Raw genomic sequence first — 22837 nt, 5'->3', positions numbered from 1 at the left:
CAAATAATGCATGCGTGGCAACAATCGTATGTACGAAAGATGTATGTAGATTTTATGGCGTATTTTGGGTTTCGTTTGTAGAGGAAAAAGTAGTAACCCCCCCCCCCCTTATTGAATTCGAGGAAGGACAAACGCTATGACTATGAAAGTTGTGCAGTAACTAAAAATATTTGAAGTGATTTGACATCAAAAAATAATGCTGAATTATTTTTGCTGAAGTCGTACCAGGTTCCTGTAGGCGGTAGTAGCTCTGACATCTGCCAACAAATCCTGGGGAACAAGGATGGGTACGAGGTGCATAAATATGCATGAGCCGTTTTCTCTCCCTCTGCAAGTGTTGTTACCTAGCAATCTAATTGAAAAAATATATTTAAAATTATCCAAAATTTTATTAAAAAATATTTAAAAACAGTTGTTATTAATAGTTTAAATTACATATGCATCTATAAATAAATTATATTCGCAATCTCGGTATCAGGGCATTTCTACTGATGATATTACCTTTGGAGACCCTGGAAACGAGTTTGGTATGGGCATATAATAAGAAACGTAAAGGTGAATTTCCACTAAGGAATAAACTATTAAACTGAATGAAATGAAAGCGAAATAATGCTGAATAATCATCCTGTTATTGAGAAAATTTCCTTGTAATTAAATTGAAATAGTTTTATCAGAATGCAAACAGTCTAAGAAAATTAATTGCATGATCCAACATTTGGTTATATAGCACCCCTTAACCCCACCCTTTTATTTGTTATTTTGTAATAATTTAATTTGATTGGCTATTCTACTAATTATTCTTTCGTTTTTATAGTTTTTTTCTGTTTTTTTTTTCCGCCAAAAAATAAAATGAAATGATTTAAACTTTTAGTTTGATCGTAAAGGAAAATATATCAATCGGATTCCATAAATCCCAATTTTTTGCTTTCCATTCTTGAGTGGAAATTCACCTTAAATTTCATTCTCGTCCCCAGAGGTCTTCGAAATAAACCTCGAGGTTTATCTCAAAGAACTCTGGGGACAAGAATGCTTAAATCTACTATAATGCAAATTAGTATATTTTCTACGCGTGTTTTCTCTTCTTGAATAATCGAAACAAGCTCGCGACTTGATTTTCCAGTTCCGTATTCTCGTAAACGCTATCTTTTTTCATCGCGTTGATATTTTGGTTTAGTATAATATCACAGAATCTTTCATTATCCTTGTCCTTTGTACACTGTATGTATTGGTCTATATATTTCGAGGTAAAATAAAATGGCGCCTGGCCTTGTGAAAGAAGATGGTAGTGGAAATCTTTTATATCAAATTTATCACCAAGCTCTGATTGAGCACGGTTTCTTAAGGATATAATGCTTTGTTGTCCTGAAGTATATGATGTCGCTTGTCCTGGTGTACCTGAAACACAAAAATTGATTACATGTAAATCATGCACAAAATTTTGTGCTTCTAAATTTAACCGATAAAAGGACTAAATTTCATAAAAAAAAATTAAACATTCGAGAGATAATTTTTGAATAGGAAAAAACTGGCCGAAGATTTTTCACAACTAAAAAATATCAGAAAACGCGGAAATCTCAAGCTTAGTGGTTTATTTCTTCTTAATTTCAATAACGTTTGGCATTTACTTTTTCTTCAAAATTTCTCGGATATCCTGATTCCTCGAAACACTAATAGTTGCAGACTTTTGATTATGGTAAATACCTTAAATGCAATTTATCGAATATATTAATTTCTTGGATCTTGGCCCTACGCAAGAGTTTTTTAGTGCGGAAACGAAGCAAAATATTTCTACGCAAAATTTGTCGCAAATATTGCAACACGCGAAAATCTCGCTTTATTTAGCACGGAAAGATTTCTGTCCGCTAAAATTTCTGCCCTTCAAATACACGGTAACACAAAAGAAGCTCGGGAACAATGTTTGAACTTGTTAACCATGTATAACAACGTTGACCCGAGGGTATCTTACATCTTTTCTGATTTGGACGGTCCTGACGACGGTCCTGATTTCAGAAAAGATACAATATGTCCTAAGGACAAGGGTGCTATATTTAAGCGGGAAGAGTGACAATATAAATCATAGCTGTGTAAGTACCACGGAATATTATGTTAAAACACAACCTACCCTGATATCTTGTGAGTTCTTTCAACGTTGTGTCGGAATGATCCCACGTGTATTTCGAAAAAAGATCGAACGCTTGATTACGTGTCATGTTCTTCTCGTGGAAGCCTACATCGACGATTATCCGCAACGCTCTCCAAATCTACAGAAATTGGAGGAAAATATTGTTTTGGCAAAGCTAGCTTTAATATATATGTCTTGGATAGTGATAAATTTAGGGAATATACATATTAACCGGTTATTATACATATTAACCGGTTATTATACATATTAACCGGTTATTATACATATTAACCGGTTATTATACATATTAACCGGTTATTATACATATTAACCGGTTATTATACATATTAACCGGTTATTATACATATTAACCGGTTATTATACATATTAACCGGTTATTATGCATAATAACCGGTTATTATACATATTAACCGGTTATTATACATATTAACCGGTTATTATACATATTAACCGGTTATTATACATATTAACCGGTTATTATGCATAATAACAATAGCCCTAAATGAGCATACGAAAATACCTAAAATAATCCAATCAAATTCTGACCTGCCATTTTAAGACGCCGTATTTTTCTAGGTAATCACTTTCTTTCAAAACTTTTGTGTCGTTTAGAAGAATGGGATTTTCGGCGTATAAGCCCCAACCTTCTGAGAATGAAGGGTAATAATCAACAACTTCATTAATCCAGGATGTAATTCCACCGCATTTGTCAGCAAAATTTTCCAGAAAACCTTGAATCTAAAGTAAAACATTTTAAAAACAACTAATTTCAGTCAAGCTCGACCCCAGCACCTTTTACCGTGGCGTCGAAAAGGCGCTGGGACAGGCTGATCGCGCCGTTGAGAAGCAAATAGTCCTGGCGACGAGGTTGAATTTCAGTGGCATTGAAATACATAAATACTTTAGTAGCTTTGTGAAAAGTAGAAAGAATATCGCCAGTAAGACTGGGATTGTTATTGTGGGAAGTCTCCAGTAAAAGACAACATTTGGAAAGGGAGAAGTGGAAGTCATTTATTTTGCCCCCTTCTTTTGGGATTGTCTTCGCATATAGTTCTCAGAATAGAATCGGATAAGCGTAAATATTTTTGTGATAATAACTGAATTTCAATACACTACCCAATCGAGAGTAGAAGCGATAGATAAAACACTAACCAGTTTCGACCTCAACCTCGTCTTGTCGAATATTTGCTCTCAACAACGCTTTGAGACTAAAGTTACCCCATAGTATCAAGAATTACCTTATTTCACACTTTAAAAAACAAAGCTACTTTGTACTTGTAAGTAATGTATCATTTACAGGTTTTACCTTGTACAATACTATAAAAGCAAAGCTATTTTGTACCTGTAAGTGATGCCCTGGTCTGGCTTCATGAAAATTAGTGTTGTAATCTTCATATTTTGGTCCCATATCGTCTTTAAAGAAGGGAAGAAAGTAGCTAGCTGGTTCCGAACACTTTGGATCACTCTCTAAGTAACTTGGTACACCTGAAGAAGTGAAATAAAAGAGTTTTGAACAGGTAACCCTTAGACTTGGTATAACTGCAGAACGCGTTATATAAAACTGTTTACTGAGAGAAAAGTTTAAGTTTATTTATAGAAGTAACATGCATAATGCACAGCGATTTTTGATATTCATCACGGCGAACATGCAAAGTGAAAAGGAAAAATGCTTCACCCGCAACACTGACTAGCTGGGCTCTCTCAGGTAAACCGAAACAATACCACTAGGCTGTACTGAGAAGAAAGAAATGTTACTAGCAATTGTATTCCTTTTTTGAAATTCAATTTGTCAACGTCAATTCAGGTGGGAGTTAATGAAGTGAATTAAAAAAAAATTATTGAGCTTTTAAACCTTGGATCGCGAAAAAGTTTTAAAAGGACTACAGCTAACTGGACTTTTGCACCCAAACTCCCCCTCCCATTTATATGTTAGCTTCTGTTTGATTAGTTGTATATTTGTACATAATCACGGCTTTGCACCCACCCTCTACTTGGTACTCATCCCTCTTTCCCAGAAGTCTAAATTTTGAATGTTTTGCATTCCACGACGTTTTTGATGCTTTGTGCTGTATAAGGGAATCAGTTTATTAATTTTCACCAGCGTGGATTTACAGTTTTAAAGTCCTCCTATAGAGTTACGCTAAGGAAAGTTTAAGGTGTGTGTGAGCATGGAATGAAGGCTGGTTAGAGCGCGTAAGTGTATCTTCCTTTAGCCGTCTCCCCTTATAGAAGAAAAGAAAAAAAAAATAGAAGAGCAAGTAAATAAAAATCATGTAGTAAAATTCAAATCTATTTATTTCAAAAATAGAGAAACATACCATTTGTTGGGTTGTACTCTGGTACTAGCTTGACGAGACATTTAGGAGTGGTTTTCATTGGTCCTTTAGTATGAAACAAATGATCAATAGCTGGCCTAGCTTTCTTCATAATCTTGCGGTTGTTTTCAAACCATTTCTGAAGTACTGCCCAACGATGCGGACAGAACCTTGCTGCGTCTACGTAAACAACAACAAAAGTTAATATACTACTGACAAAAGTATCATCATTCACCACGGACAGTTTATTTTATTTTTTAGGGTTAAGCGAGACGAGTTAATTGCCTCGTTTATTACAACCGTTTCTGTAACGTTTTACACCACGCCTTAGTGATGATTACATTTTGTTAGGTGGACTTAATCTTCTACCTTACGTACTGTTTTACTGTCTGTTCTTTACCGCAGTGTGTTTAGGCACAATTAAGATTTGGGTTATATTCTCCTAATTTGAAAAAGCACATTTCTGCCATCCCAGTTCCCAGGGTTTGTTGTCTAATTTCAAAGCCACTAGATCTTACTTGACAGCCGGCCTCGATGTCAAAAAGGCAAGAACCCCTGGGGACGAGGTTGTTTTTTTGCATTTCGTTACTGTTATTACACTCTCCGTGTACTGGTAAAACAAAACTATTTAAAGTGTAGCAAAAAAGGTCTGACGAAATTCTGAAAATCAAGCCCAAATCTCTGCGTGGAAAGTTTAGCTACCGATTTTTTTGCTGCCAAAATTTTGGTTTTTAAAGCAGGAATCAACAGTGACAATTCAAACTTACCGAACAAAAAAGATTTTTTAAAACAGACGAGACATGATGACAAAAAAGACAACATACCTTCGTCATTGTCACACCTGTCATGTGCATCATCATCTGATTCATTCTTTGGAAATGGCTTTGCATTGTAAAATTGTTTACTAGATTTGAGAATCTTTTTAAACTTCTCAATCATTTCTTTTTCCTCCACTTCGTTAGTTAATTCTTTGCCAAGGTGTAGAACCTAAAAAACAAACTTTTACCATTTCCAAAAGTATTGGCAATCTCAAAAACCGTTGTCTGGACAATAATAGACACGAAGCTTTTTCACAATTTTCATAAAAAGAAATCATGTTTTAGACAATAGGAGAACAGCGGTGGAGAGGGAGGGTACCCTGATCCATGCACATGCGCATATTAAATTATATATTTTCTTCGTCGTAGATGACTTATCCCTGCTAAAGTTCTATCATTGTTTGGTTTGCCACAAAATGTGATTTATTGTTATCAATCTTAACAAAACATCATGTGAACTGTGGGTAATCAAATCGAGGTCATGGGTACGAAGTTTACCCTTCGGACAAATTTCTTCAATTTACTCCAAACACTCTTTCTGTTTTTATTCTTTGTTAGTTGGTATCCTAGCAACAAGACCTACAAAAAGAAAGTGGGTGAATCGTGTATGTATATGCTTGGGCATATCTAAGGTGGCATGACCTTCGCAATAACACTCGTCTGTAAAATCATGGCTTTAATCTGTGTAACAGGTGATAGTCACTGAAAATGTTAACACGCATGAACTAAAATAAAACATCGGGAATGCCAATGGTTTTATGGGAATGCCGCTAATTTTGTCTCCAGTTCTTTCACGTTCTGATGCTGCAACCTTTTAGAAAAAGTACCTGGGAAGGCAGTAGGGTATAAAAACACTGGTTGTATGGAAGAGACAAGTTTAACAGATTATTGATAATTAAAATTGGTAGTATTGGGTTAAAAATGTACAAATAGATTTAAAATTAGCTAAAATGACAGGACAAGCTATGCGAAACAATTTAACCCAACTTCCACTTAAGAACAAAACGAAAAAGAACAAGAAAAAAATTTAAATTTGATTGGCTTTTTGTTAATTTTTATTTATTTATTTTTATAAATTTTTCCACTTCCTGTCCGAAAAAAAAAGAAGTTAATTCAACTTTCAGTATTGATCGAAACGAAAAATTTTCTCAAACAATGAGATTCCAGTCTGTTCCGATCTTCTTCATTTCGTTTTTGAGTGGAAATTCACCTTTGCTATGCTTCCAAACCCAAACATGAACTCTCCGTCACATAGCACCAATATCCACGATTTTACGTGTTTGCTATCTACCTTTATTGGACCAAAGAGGGAGAAGAAAATAATAAAATTTTTGTAATGACGTTTTATTAACTAAGTATCATGCACTTACCTGTTCGTAATATTTAGCTACCAGTTTATATCCAAGATGCATTGCTTCGGAAGCAGTAATATTTGATGTGGTGTAGTAGCGCATGAATTTCTTGTAGCCCGAATCAACATCAATACGTTCTCCAGATGGCAATTTTTTACTTGTTTTTAGGCTAGTGGCAAAGGAAAAGTTTCATATAATCTCGATTCAAAGTCTCTTATCGCAAAAGCTTCCCTTTATCCCTAAATCACTTCGCTATTATAACCTCAACTTTTTTCCGTCTAAGGCTTATACATATAAATACATTATTCGTACTGATATTTGCGTGCACAACAGAAGCATGTGTACAACAGAAGCATGTGTACAATAGAAGCGTGTGTACAACAGAGGCGTTTTTATTTTGTCTAAAACTCAGAAATAGAGAAAAAGGGGAATTTATATTAACGCAAAAATTAACACGTGCAAAATACATTCACATTGCGCGAAAAGTTATGCAAACGAGAAAGATTTTTTAGCGGCGTGGAAATTAGTACGAATAGCTAAGTATTGGTTATCAGAGTACAATTCTAATATTTTTGTCCGTTTATTTTTCTATCCTTGAACGAGAAATATAGATGTCATATTGGTACAAGGCTGCAGTGTGATAACTAGTTTATCATTAGTGTGAAAAACATTATTTCAAAACTAGTCAATAAGGCCCGTGGAAAAATCCACTAAGGCGCAGAAGAACAATGGAAAATTAGGTTGCTTTAGATTTTTTGCTGACGTCAACAGTGCATATACAAAAAGAAAATTGGTGAAATTTAATCATTTGTTGTCTGTAATGTGCAGAGGTTAAAACGCTGATCAAAATAATGTATAGTATCGTATGTTTTTGAAAAGAGCCTAAGGAGATATAGGGTATAAAAATTTTGCTGACGTCAGCAAAGTTCCTACCAAAAGTTCCAAAGAAAAATTTCTTCACAAATTCGTACACCCGTTGCATTCATCATATAGATCTTGAAATGCTGATCAAGAAAATGTATAGGAACATGAACTTTTGACAAACGGTTGCAGAGATATTGGGGTTTGTAGGTTTTGTGATGACGCCATAAACCCGTCCATTCCGAAACGGATTCAAGGACCCAGGTTTGGGAAACTTACCCAAATTGGTCCCAGGTGGTCCCTAGTTACCCACGCGGTGAAAAATCATTGACGTCACCACCTCGTTTCCAAGTTATTTGGCCTCAAAGTTTTAAGTGCACTGTAACGGCTTCAATAATTTAATATAGGATATTGACGTTAAAGTAATATTATTGACGTCGCGCCGTAACGTCAGAAAATTTAACATATTGGATATGCATTTTTCGGCAACATCAAAGGAAAATGACGATATCCACTTTGCCTGTTACAGACACACGGAACTGGCGTATTATTATATAGACTAGTCGATAAAGACCCGTGGAGAAATCCACTTAGGCAATAGGACATTGAAAATGTTGGTTTGCTGTCGTCAGCATTGCAAATCCAAAAAAAAAAAAAAAAAAAATATTTGGCAAAATTTAGTTTATTCGTTGCCTGTAACGTGTAGAGGTTGAAACGCTGATCAAAATAATATAGGATCATAACTTTTCTACGAACAACAAAAGACATAAAATGGTTTTAAAATTTTGCTGACGTCAGCAATGGCCCTTAAAAACGCAAAAAAAAATTTTCAGAAATTTATATCCCTGTTACCTTCATCGTATAGACCTTGAAACGATGATCAAGAAAATGTATAGGATCATATATTTTTGACAAACGGTTGCAGAGATATTAGGGTTTAAAGATTTTTTGATGACGTCATCAACCCGTCCATTCCAAAACGGATTCGGGGACCCAGGTTTGGGAAACTTACCCAAATTGGTCCAAGATGGTCCCTAGTTACCCACGCGGTGAAAAATCATTGACGTCACCAACTCGTTTCCAAGTTATTTAGCCTCAAAGTTTTAGGTGCACTGTAATGGCTTCATTAATTTAATATAGGATATTGACGTTAAAGTGGTGTTATTGACGTCGCGCCGTTATGTCTGAATATTTACCATATTAGACATGCATTTTTCGGCAATATCAAAGGAAAATGAAGACATCCACTTTGCCTGTCACAGAGACACGGAACTGGCGTATTATTATATAGACTAGTCGGTGGCCCGTAGATAATTCCACGGGTTCGCCCGTTCTTTATTTACCGCATTCCGTACATCTTGCTACTAAGGTTACCATTATGCGTGTCAAATAGGCAGACGTATACGGTTATTATAATACTAGTCGATTAGGCCCGTGGAAAAATCCACTTAGGCAGAAAAATCTAGTTAGTAGAAAGTACAACATTGACAGTCACAACCCAGACAGTTACGACAACAATAATAATAATGTCAGAAATAACACATATCTCAAATATGTATACATCTTATTATGTGATTATGTTGAAAACCTTCAATATTTTAATCTGAAGTGTCGAAAAGAAAGGCTTGCAACAGCAAGCACAGATCTATGAAATAAGTTCTTTAAGCATTTTAAACATTGTCTTTTCCCTAAATGCTTATACAACAATACAACCTGAACAATATCAAAAAGCCAAACTTAAACAAACACAAAACACCTAAAAACAAAAAGTTAAACTTTGAAAAATCATTTATTCGGTTGCATACCATCCTCTCCAGCAAAAATATGCACAAAATGTAAAAATTAACCGGTTAACAAAACAATTTTTTGTCTAATGATCCGTACTGACTTTACCAAACATTTTAACCTGAAATGTCGAAAAAGCAATGAGCAAGGAGTAAATTTCAAATCAACAAAAATTATTATTTTGAAAACATTGTATATATATATGGTCCTTCCTCACAAAAGTTTACAATAAATGTAGAACACAAAGGTTTATGAGGAGCAAATCAAAATATGAACAAAAATCAGTTCAATTGGCATGTTCTATATTGTCTTCAGCCATAAAATCTTCCACAAAATTGATATGAAACCCATCAAATTCAACTCAGAAAAAGCAGTCATTTAAGGTACCAGAATTACTACATGTTAAATAAAAATCGTTTCGTCATATTGCATGTAACCGATGTATATAAGTTTAGTTACACAAAATGTGAAAAATACATTATTTGCATACACAAATTGTGAAAAATACATTATTTGCTTAAAAACAGTCCTTAAACTCTTCTTAAATATTATGTAATACTTTTTTAAAAGTTGTTGTGGCTTGTTAATTTAAGCTTAAAATGTCAATTAAAATAAGTTACAGTCACATTCTTAGCAAAGACCACTAAGATTAGCTTACATGTAAAAAGCAACATAAAACTGAAGCTAACATAAGGTAGCTACAGCAGGTAATAGCTGGTCACTTAAATATAAACTGGAGACTTAGCTAGGTATAAACAACATGGCTACATATTTATAAATTCCTAGCTACCTAGCTAGTTGTTGTTGGTGTGGTTGATGCTAGCTAACAAACATGTCTCGCATCAATAATATCATCAAAACTGAAAAAAACATAAACAAACCTTACAGAAACCTTTCTATACTTCATTTATATACCATGCCCCTTTTTAAATGCTTTTGTAAAGATTTATTTTGAAGGCAAGGGAAGACAAATGCTTAAAAAGGACAGCCATCTTTTTTGCAAACACAATTTCCGTTACTTTGTGCTAGAACTTCATTTAACAAACCACACAAAACTCGCGGCTTTTCACGACAAAGAAGACATATTTTTTTCGGCAACATCAAAGATTTTTTTCGGCGACATCAAAGGAAAATGACGATATCAACTTTGCCTGTTACAGACACACGGAACTGGCTTATTATTATAGAGACTAGTCGATAAAGCCCGTGGAAAAATCCACTGAGGCAGAATAAAAATTTTGATGACGTCAGCAACCCATCCACAAAAAAAAATAGAACTGTGTTTCTAAGTTGCCTCTATTGTGTAGAGCTTAAACTGCTGATCAAGAAAATGTATATGATCATGTGCTTTTGATGAGCGGTTAATGAGATATAAGGGTTTTAAAATTTTGCTGACGTCAGCAATGGCCAGTCAAACCCCTAAAACTTTTTTTTAGAAATTTGTATACCTGTTGCCTTCATCGTATAGATCTTGAAACGCTGATCAAGAAAATGTATAGTATCCTATGTTTTTGACAAACGTCTAAGGAGATTTAAGGGCTTTAAAATTTTGCTGACGTCAGCAAAGTCCCTATCAAAAGTTCCAAAAAAAATGTCTTCACAAATTCGTACACCCGTTGCATTCATCGTATAGATCTTGAAATGCTGATCAAGAAAATGTATAGGAACGTGCACTTTTGACAAACGGTTGCAGAAATATTGGGATTTGAAGGTTTTGTGATGACGTCATCAACCCGTCCATTCCGAAACGGATTCGGGGATCCAGGTTTGGGAAACTTACCCAAATTGGTCCCAGGTGGTCCCTAGTTACCCACGCAGTGAAAAATCATTGACGTCACCACCTCGTTTCCAAGTTATTTGGCCTCAAAGTTTTAAGTGCACTGTAACGGCTTCATTAATTTAATATAGGATATTGACGTTAAAGTGGTGTTATTGACGTCGCGCCGTACCGTCAGAAAATTTAGCATATTAGACATGCATTTTTCGGTTACTTCAAAGAAAATTTCGGTAAGATTAAAGGAAAATGAACATATCCACTTTGCCTGTTACAGACACACGGAACTGGCGTATTATTATATAGATAAAACAAAAAACGAAATAAATTGTAAACTTGTTTTCAAAAAGTTTGTTGTAAATTTCTATAAAAGGCGGGAATAATTCAAACTTCATATGATGAAATTGACAACAGTCGTGTAAAAGGAACAAACAATAAAAGTTAATTTACCGTGACTATTACATCATAATTAACTTAGTGTAGGTCTTTTAAAAATTCATTCTTATGAAATACGGAGCATGTGTTTAATAACGTCGTCGTAAACTTAGAATCCTAAAAATTTTGCGTGATCATAGTTCGCATACATAATATTGTATTTGACATCTCTCCTCTGCGATCACGTTAGAGATATTTTTCGTGCTAACGGCAAGGTACATTATTTGGTTGTTTACAGTTTAACTGCATAAGACTTATACGTATTTATTCTTCGTTTGTAATTTGCCGCCATTGTTGACTTTTTTTAAGAAGTCAAAACAACAGACCAGACAGAATTCTAAGTTAATAATTTGCAAACCAGATGCTGAAAATTTCCATCTTACCTCATTTGTCTTTTTCCGTTTTTAAATTGATAGTCTAAAGGTAATCCCCCTAAACCACTTGAAGCATTGCTTGGTGGACAGTACTTGTAATGTTCTTTCTTTAGGTAATCTATCAAAGTCTTGAGAGGCTCCCCAAAATCAATCAAAATGACTTCGTTTAGTTTCTCTGTAAAACCTTTCCCAACTTTATTTTTATACTCTGCAAAAACAGCTACATCAACCTTGCTGTAATATTTTGAATCATTCAGTAGTTTTGCGAAACTCATGAAAAACGCTCCTTTCGCTCCCTTGTAGTAAACTTTACCATACTTTTTTGCAAATGTTTTTGCACTGGCTTTACATACTTCATAAGGGTTCACCATTCCTTCTTTGACTCCTAATTTTACGTTGGACAAATACTTCTCAAATGTTTTTCTGTGCTCGCTTATCCAAAATATGATTAGTTCTAAGTCCTTCAGAGTTTTAACTGAGATTCTTTTTAAAGCTGAGTATATTTGATATCCTACAAAACAGATGGGTTGTTCGCAGAAATAGTCAGGACCCAGCATCCACACACCATCATAATAGTTACCGTATATATTATCAAAGTTTGATTCTAAAAAATACTGAAATTGATAAATCACGCGTTCCTCACGTGGTTTTAATAACGTAAAGTTCACGCTTAACTTTTGTAATTTTTTTAAAAGTTTTTTAGAGTTGTCAGCGTTTTTCTTTAAATTCTCGGCTGACGGTATATAAGGTTGATAATATTGTTTGATCTGTTTATCCGTAAAATCAACATTTGTCGGGACCATATGCCGATTGTTCTCGTAATATGCTTCCTTCATCTACAAAGAAAAAATGTTATTGCTCAGAAGTTTTTATAGGAAGGAGGATAATGATGCAGCAAATTTTACTAATGGTCCTGTGCATGTGAATTAAAACCCTGACTAAGTGGCATATGGGGCGCGTAGCCTTGTGGTTAAAGGCGATTCTAGAATGTTTAAAGCTTCCACTCGAACTATAGAAATCTCTGAAATTTCTGACAAACTAGACAGCAGCCTTATGTGGGGATCGAGCCTAAGACCTTTTAGACGTGAGACGAGTGTTCCACCGACTGAACTACTTATCACCATCATGAGTGATAAAACAATGAATAAAAAACATATCTTACCTTTTTAAGTAAGAATGTTAATTTTATTTTATTTGCTTCATTTGAAAGATCACATGAATTGTCATCATCATAACTTCGACGAAAGTTATCTCTGTTGCTTCGTTTCAAACGTTTAGATGCCGCGTGTGTTTTACCGAACCACAAAAAGCAAGCTAGTGTAATTAATGTAGCATATGTTGCGGCTGTCGTGGCCGACTTCATGGTTTTTGGTATTTAACTTCGTCTGGTTTATATTGTCAGCATAATGTCTAAAGTATATACTAATTACTGCTTCTTAAATTCCCCTATTTCTACAACTAAAAAAAAATATAGCAATATTATATTTTTTGCTCTATTTTCCGTCAATTTTCATGGTCAAACTCTGATACTTCCAAACTCCATGGCCAAATTCTAAGACACAATAATTGGTTCAATTTTAAATCGTGTCGCAAAAATTAACGCCATTTTTTCTGACGTAAATAACCGGTAACGTTCGCAAATACGTTAGCATCAAACTAAACACAAGCTATTATCAAAATGATGGCTAAAGGTGTGATTACGTAAACAAACAACAAAATATAAAACTATGAACTGTTTAATTGTCAGATATGATATTAATAACACTCAGAGTCGTTGCTTAATTTTTTTATACTCCAAGATACCACAATAATTTAAGCTCGAGCATGCACAAGACAAAAAATAATAACGAAACAGATTGGATCGGATCGGACAAAAATATCATTATATAGGATGAATATAGAATATTATATAGGATGGACATAAGAACAGAATATCTTTGACACAAAACAGTTAACAAAATAAGCAATCAAACGGGAGTATTATTCTTTTTCAGTTCCATTTCGTTCTTAGTTGAGTGAAATCCAGTTTAAACCTCTTGAAGAAGAAGAACATACGAAACGAAATGCATATGTACCATGCATCGCATTTTCTTTTCAACATCATAACAAACTTACTTTATAACAACACGTCAAAAATTTAACCGGTAAAACAACTTTATTTTAAATTCTGTCATTTGCATTTGCGAGTCGAAAAGCTCACAACTCGCGCATGCGTACTAAAATATTTGCAAGATTTAGATTTCTTAGCACAGATGGATGGTCAGCGCATTCAGGCGTGCTAAATAAATAATTAAGTTAATTTATGCAGCTTTGATGCAAATATAATATATTCGATTTCATGCCTGGATGCACACACTATTGTGTGTCCAGCCTGTTAGCGACGGATTTCCTCGTGATCTTATTTGAAAGCGCTTATAGAAGCGATTTTTTAGTATGCCTATTTCTCTATCCATGAAACAATAGCCTATAGAAACTATCGTTGTGTTTCTCTCTTATGTTTCGTCTGTTGCGATGTTTACCATTTTGTAATGGGTAAAGCCAATCTCGTCCGCAGGGCTCCTCTGCGCTTATAATACTCTGAGTGGACGGTTTACTTTTGGGACGAAGTAAAGGTATTACCACAAAATCAGCTTTTTTTACCCTTAATTTAAACGAAATCATACTATTAACTAAAGCAATTGTTCACCGTATTTTTTTAAATTTTACGCGTGCCATTCATAAACAAAAAGCCGAGGCGGCTTGAAGAACCACACCTTTGATTAGGACCTATATACATGTGGAATTTATGCGATCTAATACTACGAGAATAAATAACTTCCACTCTAGAAAGACGAACGCGATTCGAATAATTCAAATAATTCTATTTCATGCCCACTTTAAACCAAAAGGCGGATCTGAAGATATAACCTAAAAGGAAAACTTAGGTATTTTGTTGCTTATCCATTTTTAATAAAGTTATTATTTGGGTGATAAGAAATCAAAATTTTAATGCTACTGTTAAAGACAGCTTTATTTTTTCAACATGTCACGTTTTGTCAAAACAAAGTTGTTGCAATATTTGGACCAATCTTCGTATAATTCAACATCCCCACGTTTTTCTTCGTATATTTTAACATTGCCACGTTTTTCTTCGTATATTTCAACGTCCCTACGTTTTTCTTCGTATACTTCTTCGTATATTTACGTTCCTACATTTTTCTTCGTATATTTCAACGTCCCCACATTTTTCTTCGTATATTTCAACGTCCCCACGTTTTTCTTCGTATATTTTAACATTGCCACGCTTTTCTTCGTATTTTTCAACGTCCCTACATTTTTCTTCGTATATTTCTTCGTATATTTACGTTCCTACATTTTCTTCGTATATTTCAACGTGCCTACGATTTTCTTCGTATATTTCTTCGTAGATTTCAACGTCCCTACGTTTTTCTTCGTATATTTTAACGTCCCTACGTTTTTCTTCGTATTTTTCAACGTCCCTACGTTTTTCTTCGTATATTTCTTCGCATATTTACGTTCCTACATTTTTCTTCGTATATTTCAACGTCCCTACGTTTTTCTTCGTATTTTTCAACGTCCCTATGTTTTTCTTCGTATATTTCTTCGTATATTTACGTTCCTACGTTTTTCTTCTTATATTTCAAAATTACTACGATTTTCTTCTTATATTTAAAGTTCTTACGTTTTTTCGTATATTTTAACGTCCCTACGATTTTCTTCGTATATTTAACGTCCCTACGTTTTTCTTCGTATATTTTAACATCTCTGTACGTTTTTAGTCGTATATTTCAACGTTCCTGCGTTTTTCCTCGTTTATTGTAGCGTCTCTGCTTTTCGTATGTTTCAACGTTTTTGCGTTATTTTTATATTTCAGTTACCTTTTCACACATTTCCCTTTAATAATAAGGAGTACCGAAATGAACGCTTGTGGAGAAACCTGTATTCAAGGGAGGAGCTTATCCAAAATCCTTATTGACTATTTTCTTAATGCTGACAAACACAAAAGTTTAAAGCTTTCAAAGGAAAAAGGAAAGCATGAAATCGGGTTGGTTGTGTCAGAAAACTTCACTTGTCTTGCTAAAAGATTTCGTCATATTCTTCATAGTAAATTAAAAAAATATAAAAAAAAACAAATACAGTCATTTTGAATTTGACCAGGTGTTTTGTAAGTAAAGATGGCCGCATGGTCTATTAAAACAAGAGTGTATTTTTCTTTTGAAATCCCCCATAAAGAAAAAAAGGCCTCAAATATTCGCCGCATTTCAAATTTAAGGTGTGGCGCTTATTCAGGGGCGGCACTTATTCTAAATTAAGTTTAAAAAATGCGCGCTAACTTGAGGGCAGCGTTTAACCCTATTCGGTGCGGGGTATTTAGAATATATTATGTCCGAGAATAGGGGGATATCCTTCACAACTTTTGGTAGGCTTGTCCAAATTAAATCAAATTTGGCACCCTTATATCGAAAGCTTAAAATTTGTCTAATTTAGCACTATCTCCTTAAAAATTTAATTACTTACGTTCTAGAGCGAATTTTTACATTCTGTTTAGAGTTTTTGACAACTATATAATAGTTATATAGTGGAATCTCTTTAAAGTGGACATGGTCTAAAGCGGACACCTCTATATAACGGACACTATTCCTTAAACCGGACAGATTTCAGGTCAAACTCTCACAAGAAAATCTCTATAAGACGGACACTTATAAGGCCGACACTTTATAAAACGGACACTTTTTTCGCACCATTTTCATTTTCCTTTGAAAAAGCTCTGTGTAATAAGTAAGTATAAAAACTGAGTAACATCATATCATTTACGGTACCCGCTATATGCTACGATTGCAGCGACCCGTTTTTATTACTCTATGGTGCATCTCTGAAATACCAAAGGTTTTCCAGAAATTTTGAGTTTAGGTTAAATTGTCCAATGATAATCGCAGTTGTAATGTTATTGGACCTAAAAACTTTAATTATCATGCATTAGGCCTTTGGGGGCTGGTAACGTTTCCAAATCATCTCTGTTTCTTGTTACTACAAAAAACGTTCTACACCATACTAATCGTTAGGTCGTAAAAAATCCACTATGATTTCCCCGCCGCAGCCAAGTCGATAAAAATATATCGCATTTATTATTTTCAGTTTGAAATTTCGTGCATGGGTTAGCACGTCCCGGGTTTAGCCGACAGCCACACAACGACTATTATTAAAGAATAGTAACTGTTTCTTAGTTTATACAGCTTATACATGGGAAATTATTTGAGCACCTAGAATCCTATACGTTTCAATGCTAATGCGATGTCCATATTTTTCTTCCATACAACAATAGTCTATAGAAACTATCGTTGTGTTTCTCTCTTATGTTTCGTCTGTTGCGATGTTTACCATTTTTAATGGGTATAACCAACCCCGTCCCCAGGTCTTCTCTATGCCTCTAATATTCTGAAAGGACGGCTCATCCTTTGGACGAGGTTTGGGTATCACCACAAAATCAGCTATTTCTAGCATTAATTTAAATTAAATAAATAAAACATTAGCTTGAATAAAAAAACTTTGAATATTTGCACCTCTATATTTTAAGAAGATGCACTGAAATTTAATAAAGTCAATAAAACGGATATATTTTAAACAGACGAGAAAATAGGATTGTACTTCGTTTAAAAAACACACATCGTTTTTTTAAAAAAATTGGCACTTTCTACGGCAGTAAACCATGTCAAAACACTTCCTTTAGGATTTTTTAAATAATAAGACATTGCATTTGAAGAGTAGACTACAGAATGTAAGTGATTTGTGAAGCTTGGAAGAAGTTGCTAAGTTGTTATTAAATGCTTACAAAACTCAAAGGGGAATTATAATCAGCGCGCAAGACAAGTTTAACCTGACAACTTTTGATCAGCGTGACGAAAGTAGTCGTTCGTTTAGCATCGTTCTAAAGAAGCATGACGTAAGAAGGCTTTACCATTCTCGACCCCAGAGCTCTTTGAGATAAATCTTGAAACACTTTCAAAGTTTTAGTCTGGGCACGAGAATGGAAGATTTACCTGGCTATGTAACACATTATTTATAATTTTCGCGGGTAGATATTTCGCAGGTCAAACAAATCACAAAGCATTGGTATTTTTTAAAAATGAAATGTTATCAAATATTTTTTAAATAAAAGCATTTTTAAAAAACATCTACACAGCTACATTTTAGTGATCATTTCACAGTGTTCAAATCTATGTAAATAAAATTGAATTCTTCTTCACTGTGAGATAAAAATTTCAAGAAATATTGAATCGTGTTCACCTTTTTCGAAGGTAATGATTTTAAACACAATCTGCATAAAGTTCGAGAACTAAAACCCGCAAAAGTTAGTACGAATCAGGTAGGTCATTTGCAATGAGATACTATGTGTGAACGCCCGTAACACTTCGCTGCAGCTTGCTATCTTTTTAACAATTTGTAAACAAAACTATTTACATAGAGGGCATACGTTATTTGGTTAGTTGCCATTGCTGTTTTTAATTTTAGATTGACGAGCCGTTGTGCAAATAAAGAATGCATCTTCAACGCATTGCCAATAACTAACATTGAAATATTGCAAATATCAAAGCCTGTTGCCTATCATCAGAGAAGGAGAGCCAAACAATATTTACGTTCTATCATACTAATACATACTTTACAGTATGATGGCCAACTCAAATTCCGGACAAATCTGAAGCAGATAATTTTTTATATACACTTTCAATTTAGTAATCTAAAATTATAAAGCTGCAATGCAATGGGTGCAATGCAATGGTATAAGATTCTGATAAACGTATTTCTACCAGGTTGAGTGTCATACAAGAGAAAGGGTATTTCTTATAAAAATAAGAAATACGAGGTACGTGTTTTTTTAATACACATTGAAAGAGTGGAATCATGAACGCGATAATTGGCTTGTCCGTGTTAGCAATTGCTTTAAGTGGTAAGCAAGCTTTCTATTTACATACAGTTAACTCCCAGTAACTCAATTCTTTAAAGCACCGAGGAAAACGATTGTTCAAGTTAAACGAAGCTCCTCCGTTTAGTCGGATTTGGTGGTGGAGCAGCAGTTACCGAAAAAAGGTGCAATCTTGGCATTAAAAAAGGCATGCAAGTTCCTTGTAAATTGAATTTTTCTTGGCAGACAACATTATCTATCTATATTACATCAGAAATTAATAAAACCAAAAAAACAGTTCTGCCATATCTAGTTTAATGTCCTTTTCTTGAGTAAAAAGTTTCAGTTATCCGAAAAAATTAGTGTTCGAGTTACTGATAGCTAACTGTAGTAAATTGGTATAAACGTATTGTTAAGTAAAATGTAATTCGTGACAATTCTTACTCCTTATCTCGATTTGCTCTGTAAACACATCTGTATATATTTGACTTGTTTATATTTATTGACAGGGGTTTATGGAGATTGTTTTGATGACTTAAGCAAGGCGAAAGGACAAGATGGAAAGCCGTTGTTGGGAGCATTTATACCAAAATGTAATTCAGATGCCACTTATGAGGAGATGCAGTGCCATGGTTAGTTTGAAAATTTTATTACCAGACAATCTGTTGTTGTTAATTCACACAAACTTGTTCTTCCTACCAGATGAAAATAAATACGCAAAATATATATCCTATAAACAGCGAGTTATTGCAGTTTTGATAGTGTAACGAAAATACGATGCATGTGAATAGCCTTCACATGCAGCAAAAATGCTGATAACGGCCAACCTCGTTCCCAACGCCTGGTATTATACCGTTCAATATCAGAAAAGATACAAGATGCCCTAGGGAAGAGTTTAGATAAAAGTAGTTGTGTATAGGTCAATATATATGGGCGTGGTTGTATGGGCGTGGTTGAAAATTATATTTTTTTCTCACAAGGTAGGCCTATTTAGGTAGGTCTAAGGTTATTTACACATAAGTGATGCATATCATGATACAATTCCACCATCTTCACATTCTTTATTGTTAATTCGATTCTTCTTTAGAGGGGTACTGCTACTGTGTGTTTCCACAATCGGGTGTTGAAGTTCTTGGAACAAGAGTGAGGTTTGCAAGACCAGAAAACTGTGAACTCACACGTAAGTACAATAAGTTGTTTCAGTTCGACCTTATGCAATGCACAAAAAACAATTTTTGGGTGTTCGATAATAATTGTTGCAAGTTGCGTCACATTGGATAGTTCTTTTTTTGGTATTTTAACTTTAGTTTGGTATTACTTAAAATGAAACTTCCATATTCTTTTGTAGTCAACGGTTTAAATTTTTTTCTCGCACTTCTTGAACCTCTTATTCACCTTACGATGAGAAACAATCGCTTAAGAATGCCTAGCTGTTACCTTATAATGGGAATTTCAAATAAGGTATTCTATTATACTTTTTAAACAGCAAAAAAATTTCATTTTTCTAGAATATTAAAATTTACCTCACTATATATAATCCCCAAGATTAGATAGCTTTATCATATTCTTTTGTGCCATACATACCGTACCATTTTGTCGTATACAATTTGCCATACTCATTTTTGAATACATTCTTCATCTTTCGTTAAAAGTATGCCAGACATAGAGGTTGTATTAGCGTTTGTTGCGATAACCCATTGTATTAAAGAGTAAAATTAAAACTAGTCGGTGACCCGTGGAAAAATCCACGGGGCCGTCCTTTATATGTCGCATTTAGTGTTTCCGTAACAAAACGAGCGGATTCCGCCCCCCCCTGACGGTTTCTTTTTAATAACTCCTGATTGCCTTCCTATATGGCTATAATACTTACTGAGTTTCAACATTTATCTATTAGACACCTCCATGCTAAATTTTTAGGTCCTATACCTTTCAGAGGCTTTGATATTGGCCATTACTCGAAACTACCCCTAAAATCTCTATGAAATCCTTATAATGGGAAGAATATAATAACTCCTGTTAGAATTATCCTTAGAACTTGAAACTTGCAACACAACTTTGTTTCATCAAGAAGAATCATTTTGAATAATTTTGACACGTGACTAATCCGATTTCCCGATTTTGTCGGATTTTACCCAAAAATGGGAAAAAACGGATTTTCGGGCAATTTTTGGCAATTTTTTAACCGATCCATGTAAAAACCGGAAGATATGTTAAAAAATATTTATTTAGCTTTCAGAAACTTCAAACAGAATGTAAAAATTCACTCTAGAACAAAAGTAATTATATTTTAAGCAGATAGTGGCATTTTTAACAATTTTCAAGCTTCTGATGACGTCACAGAAAATGTGCTGACGCAAGCAAAAATTTATTACCGCCATTTTGTTCCTTTTATGACGTACTATAAGTGTGCCAAGTTTGATTCAATTTGAACAATCCTATGAAAAGTTATTGAGGGGGGGGGGGGGGGGGGGTCGGAATCCGCCCCCCGGTCATAGTATGTTCGAAAAACCCCGGACCGAATAGCGTTAAAATTGGTTATTTAAGATTTGTACATGGGTAAAAAAGCGTGTATAATATATGTGCCTTAACATGTGAAAACAAGCACTACAAAATTAAAAAGCTTAGAGAAGATAAAAAGGTCAAACAGATCTGAAAACTTGACACCATCGCCTCCAAACTGAAATGGCTTTGTGGCATGTTGTTTATCTGGTTCTGGCGCGATTCCGAAATTATTCCGAAATTAAGCTACGTCCAACAGAAAAACAGAGGTCAGTAGAAATCGGGCGCGCACCATTTTTTCAAAAAAAGCCGCTAATAGAGATTAGTCGTTGCCTGTGGAAAAATCCATGGGTTCGCCCGTCCTTTATATTTATTCGTCGCAGCAAAGTGGATAAAAATATATCGCATTTGATATTCGTGTTTCCGTAACATACAGAGAGACGGAATACGGCTATTATCAAAGAGATTAAGATTAATTAACTCAGGCAAGAAAAGAGAGGATTGGACAAAATAGTGCCTACGAAAACGTCAAACTGAAGACCTTTATAACATTCTCGACTCGACATTCTCGACGGTTTTAATCTCAAAGAGCCCTGGAAACGAGAATGCCTTTATAATACTTGAGAACCTTTCCCTGAAGAAAGTATTACACTCCAATTGCACTCCAATTATCTAAGAACGACAAAAAACATCTTTGATACAACTTCATTGCTTGTTAAAGCGGATATTTCATGAGAAACTATAAATATGAGAGATTCCATATTTCCAACGTCGTTCCCAAGGCAGTTTTAATCTTGTTTCCAAGGCTTCCTTTTTGCTTTCTTATATGTGGCTCCTCGTGCATATCCAAAAAGCGAAAAAGAAACTCTGGAAACGAGATTGAGGGCATTTTGCCTTTTTTGAAGATTTCATAACGGTTCAGGGATCAAGAGATTGTGGAGTCGAGGCTACCCATACTCCCTGAACTGAATAAGTTATAAATTCTTAGCAACTAGAAGCAGTTATATTGATCTAGCATGCCAATATCGAGTTCCATCCCAACATGCCAAAAAGCTTCTATATATTGAAACTCCGTAGTAAAATTCGGGTTATTTTTTAGCATGCTTCAATGCCAGACACCAAGGTATGGTTCTTTTAAAGCGTGGCTTACTTGGCGTTTCTGTGCCACGTTGCGATAGTAACGGTGATTACTCAACAGTACAATGTCGAAAAGGCATGTGTTGGTGTGCGGATCCGCTGACTGGAAAAGCAATCGGACAAGCAGGTCCTTCTATGCCGAACTGTTAATCGTGAAAACTATCAATAAGAATATATAATAACATAAATAACAAATTTGTTTATTTTGTTGTGAAAAATAACCCCCGTTGCATTTCTGTGTATGCGTAGATCGAAATTTTGAGATGGTATTGTTTTGAAATTTAAATAATTAAGTTATTTAACTTTTTAGAAAACTCAGGCTGGTTAGAATGCATTTCTACTTTTAAAAACGGCGGGTAACCAGAACTTTTGATTATTCCTCTCCATATAAAATATTTTGCCTGGTGAGAAAACTATCCTTTGGGCTTGTCTTGTAAAAATCA

At 34.6% G+C, this 22837-nt stretch overlaps 2 protein-coding genes across 3 annotated transcripts; one reads left to right on the top strand and one right to left on the bottom strand.

The window, feature by feature from the left end:
* Nucleotides 1–386: 386 nt before the first annotated feature.
* On the bottom strand, nt 387–13519 carry LOC130647470 (uncharacterized). Of its 2 annotated transcripts, XM_057453335.1 has the most exons (10): nt 13020–13519; nt 11867–12693; nt 6647–6797; nt 5775–5855; nt 5283–5445; nt 4462–4638; nt 3486–3628; nt 2690–2881; nt 2123–2261; nt 387–1395 (listed from the first exon to the last, which is right to left on the bottom strand). In XM_057453335.1, exons 1-10 carry the CDS (start codon nt 13218–13220, stop codon nt 1064–1066), a joined length of 2406 nt encoding a protein of 801 aa, XP_057309318.1. In that variant the 5' UTR covers nt 13221–13519; the 3' UTR covers nt 387–1063. The 2 variants fall into 2 exon arrangements, with proteins under 2 accessions (XP_057309318.1, XP_057309320.1); XM_057453337.1 differs by lacking the exon at nt 5775–5855 and having other exon boundaries at nt 13020–13516.
* A 5083-nt stretch (nt 13520–18602) lies between these two features.
* LOC130647464 (thyroglobulin-like) lies at nt 18603–22589 on the top strand. The gene is made up of 4 exons (XM_057453329.1): nt 18603–18803; nt 19268–19390; nt 19846–19938; nt 22357–22589. The coding sequence occupies exons 1-4, from the start codon at nt 18758–18760 to the stop codon at nt 22542–22544; spliced, it is 450 nt and encodes a 149-aa protein (XP_057309312.1). The 5' UTR covers nt 18603–18757; the 3' UTR covers nt 22545–22589.
* Nucleotides 22590–22837: the final 248 nt, after the last annotated feature.

This window comes from Hydractinia symbiolongicarpus, chromosome 6 (assembly GCF_029227915.1).
Source record: "Hydractinia symbiolongicarpus strain clone_291-10 chromosome 6, HSymV2.1, whole genome shotgun sequence".
In the NCBI taxonomy this organism is placed as follows: domain Eukaryota; kingdom Metazoa; phylum Cnidaria; class Hydrozoa; order Anthoathecata; family Hydractiniidae; genus Hydractinia; species Hydractinia symbiolongicarpus.
Note: the sequence above shows the minus strand (reverse complement) of the source record. Positions and strands in the feature narration are given on the sequence as shown.

Excerpts from the sequence above, each read along its gene's own strand:
- LOC130647470 (XM_057453335.1), bottom strand. The coding sequence starts at position 13,220 with ATGAAGTCGGCCACGACAGCCGCAACATATGCTACATTAATTACACTA. Across the intron at positions 12,694-13,019 it reads TAACATTCTTACTTAAAAAG|ATGAAGGAAGCATATTACGA; the intron begins GTAAGATATGTT and ends TTTTCTTTGTAG. Across the intron at positions 4,639-5,282 it reads CAGGTGTGACAATGACGAAG|ACGCAGCAAGGTTCTGTCCG; the intron begins GTATGTTGTCTT and ends TTGTTTACGTAG.
- LOC130647464 (XM_057453329.1), top strand. The coding sequence starts at position 18,758 with ATGAACGCGATAATTGGCTTGTCCGTGTTAGCAATTGCTTTAAGTG. Across the intron at positions 18,804-19,267 it reads GTTAGCAATTGCTTTAAGTG|GGGTTTATGGAGATTGTTTT; the intron begins GTAAGCAAGCTT and ends ATTTATTGACAG. Across the intron at positions 19,391-19,845 it reads TGAGGAGATGCAGTGCCATG|AGGGGTACTGCTACTGTGTG; the intron begins GTTAGTTTGAAA and ends ATTCTTCTTTAG.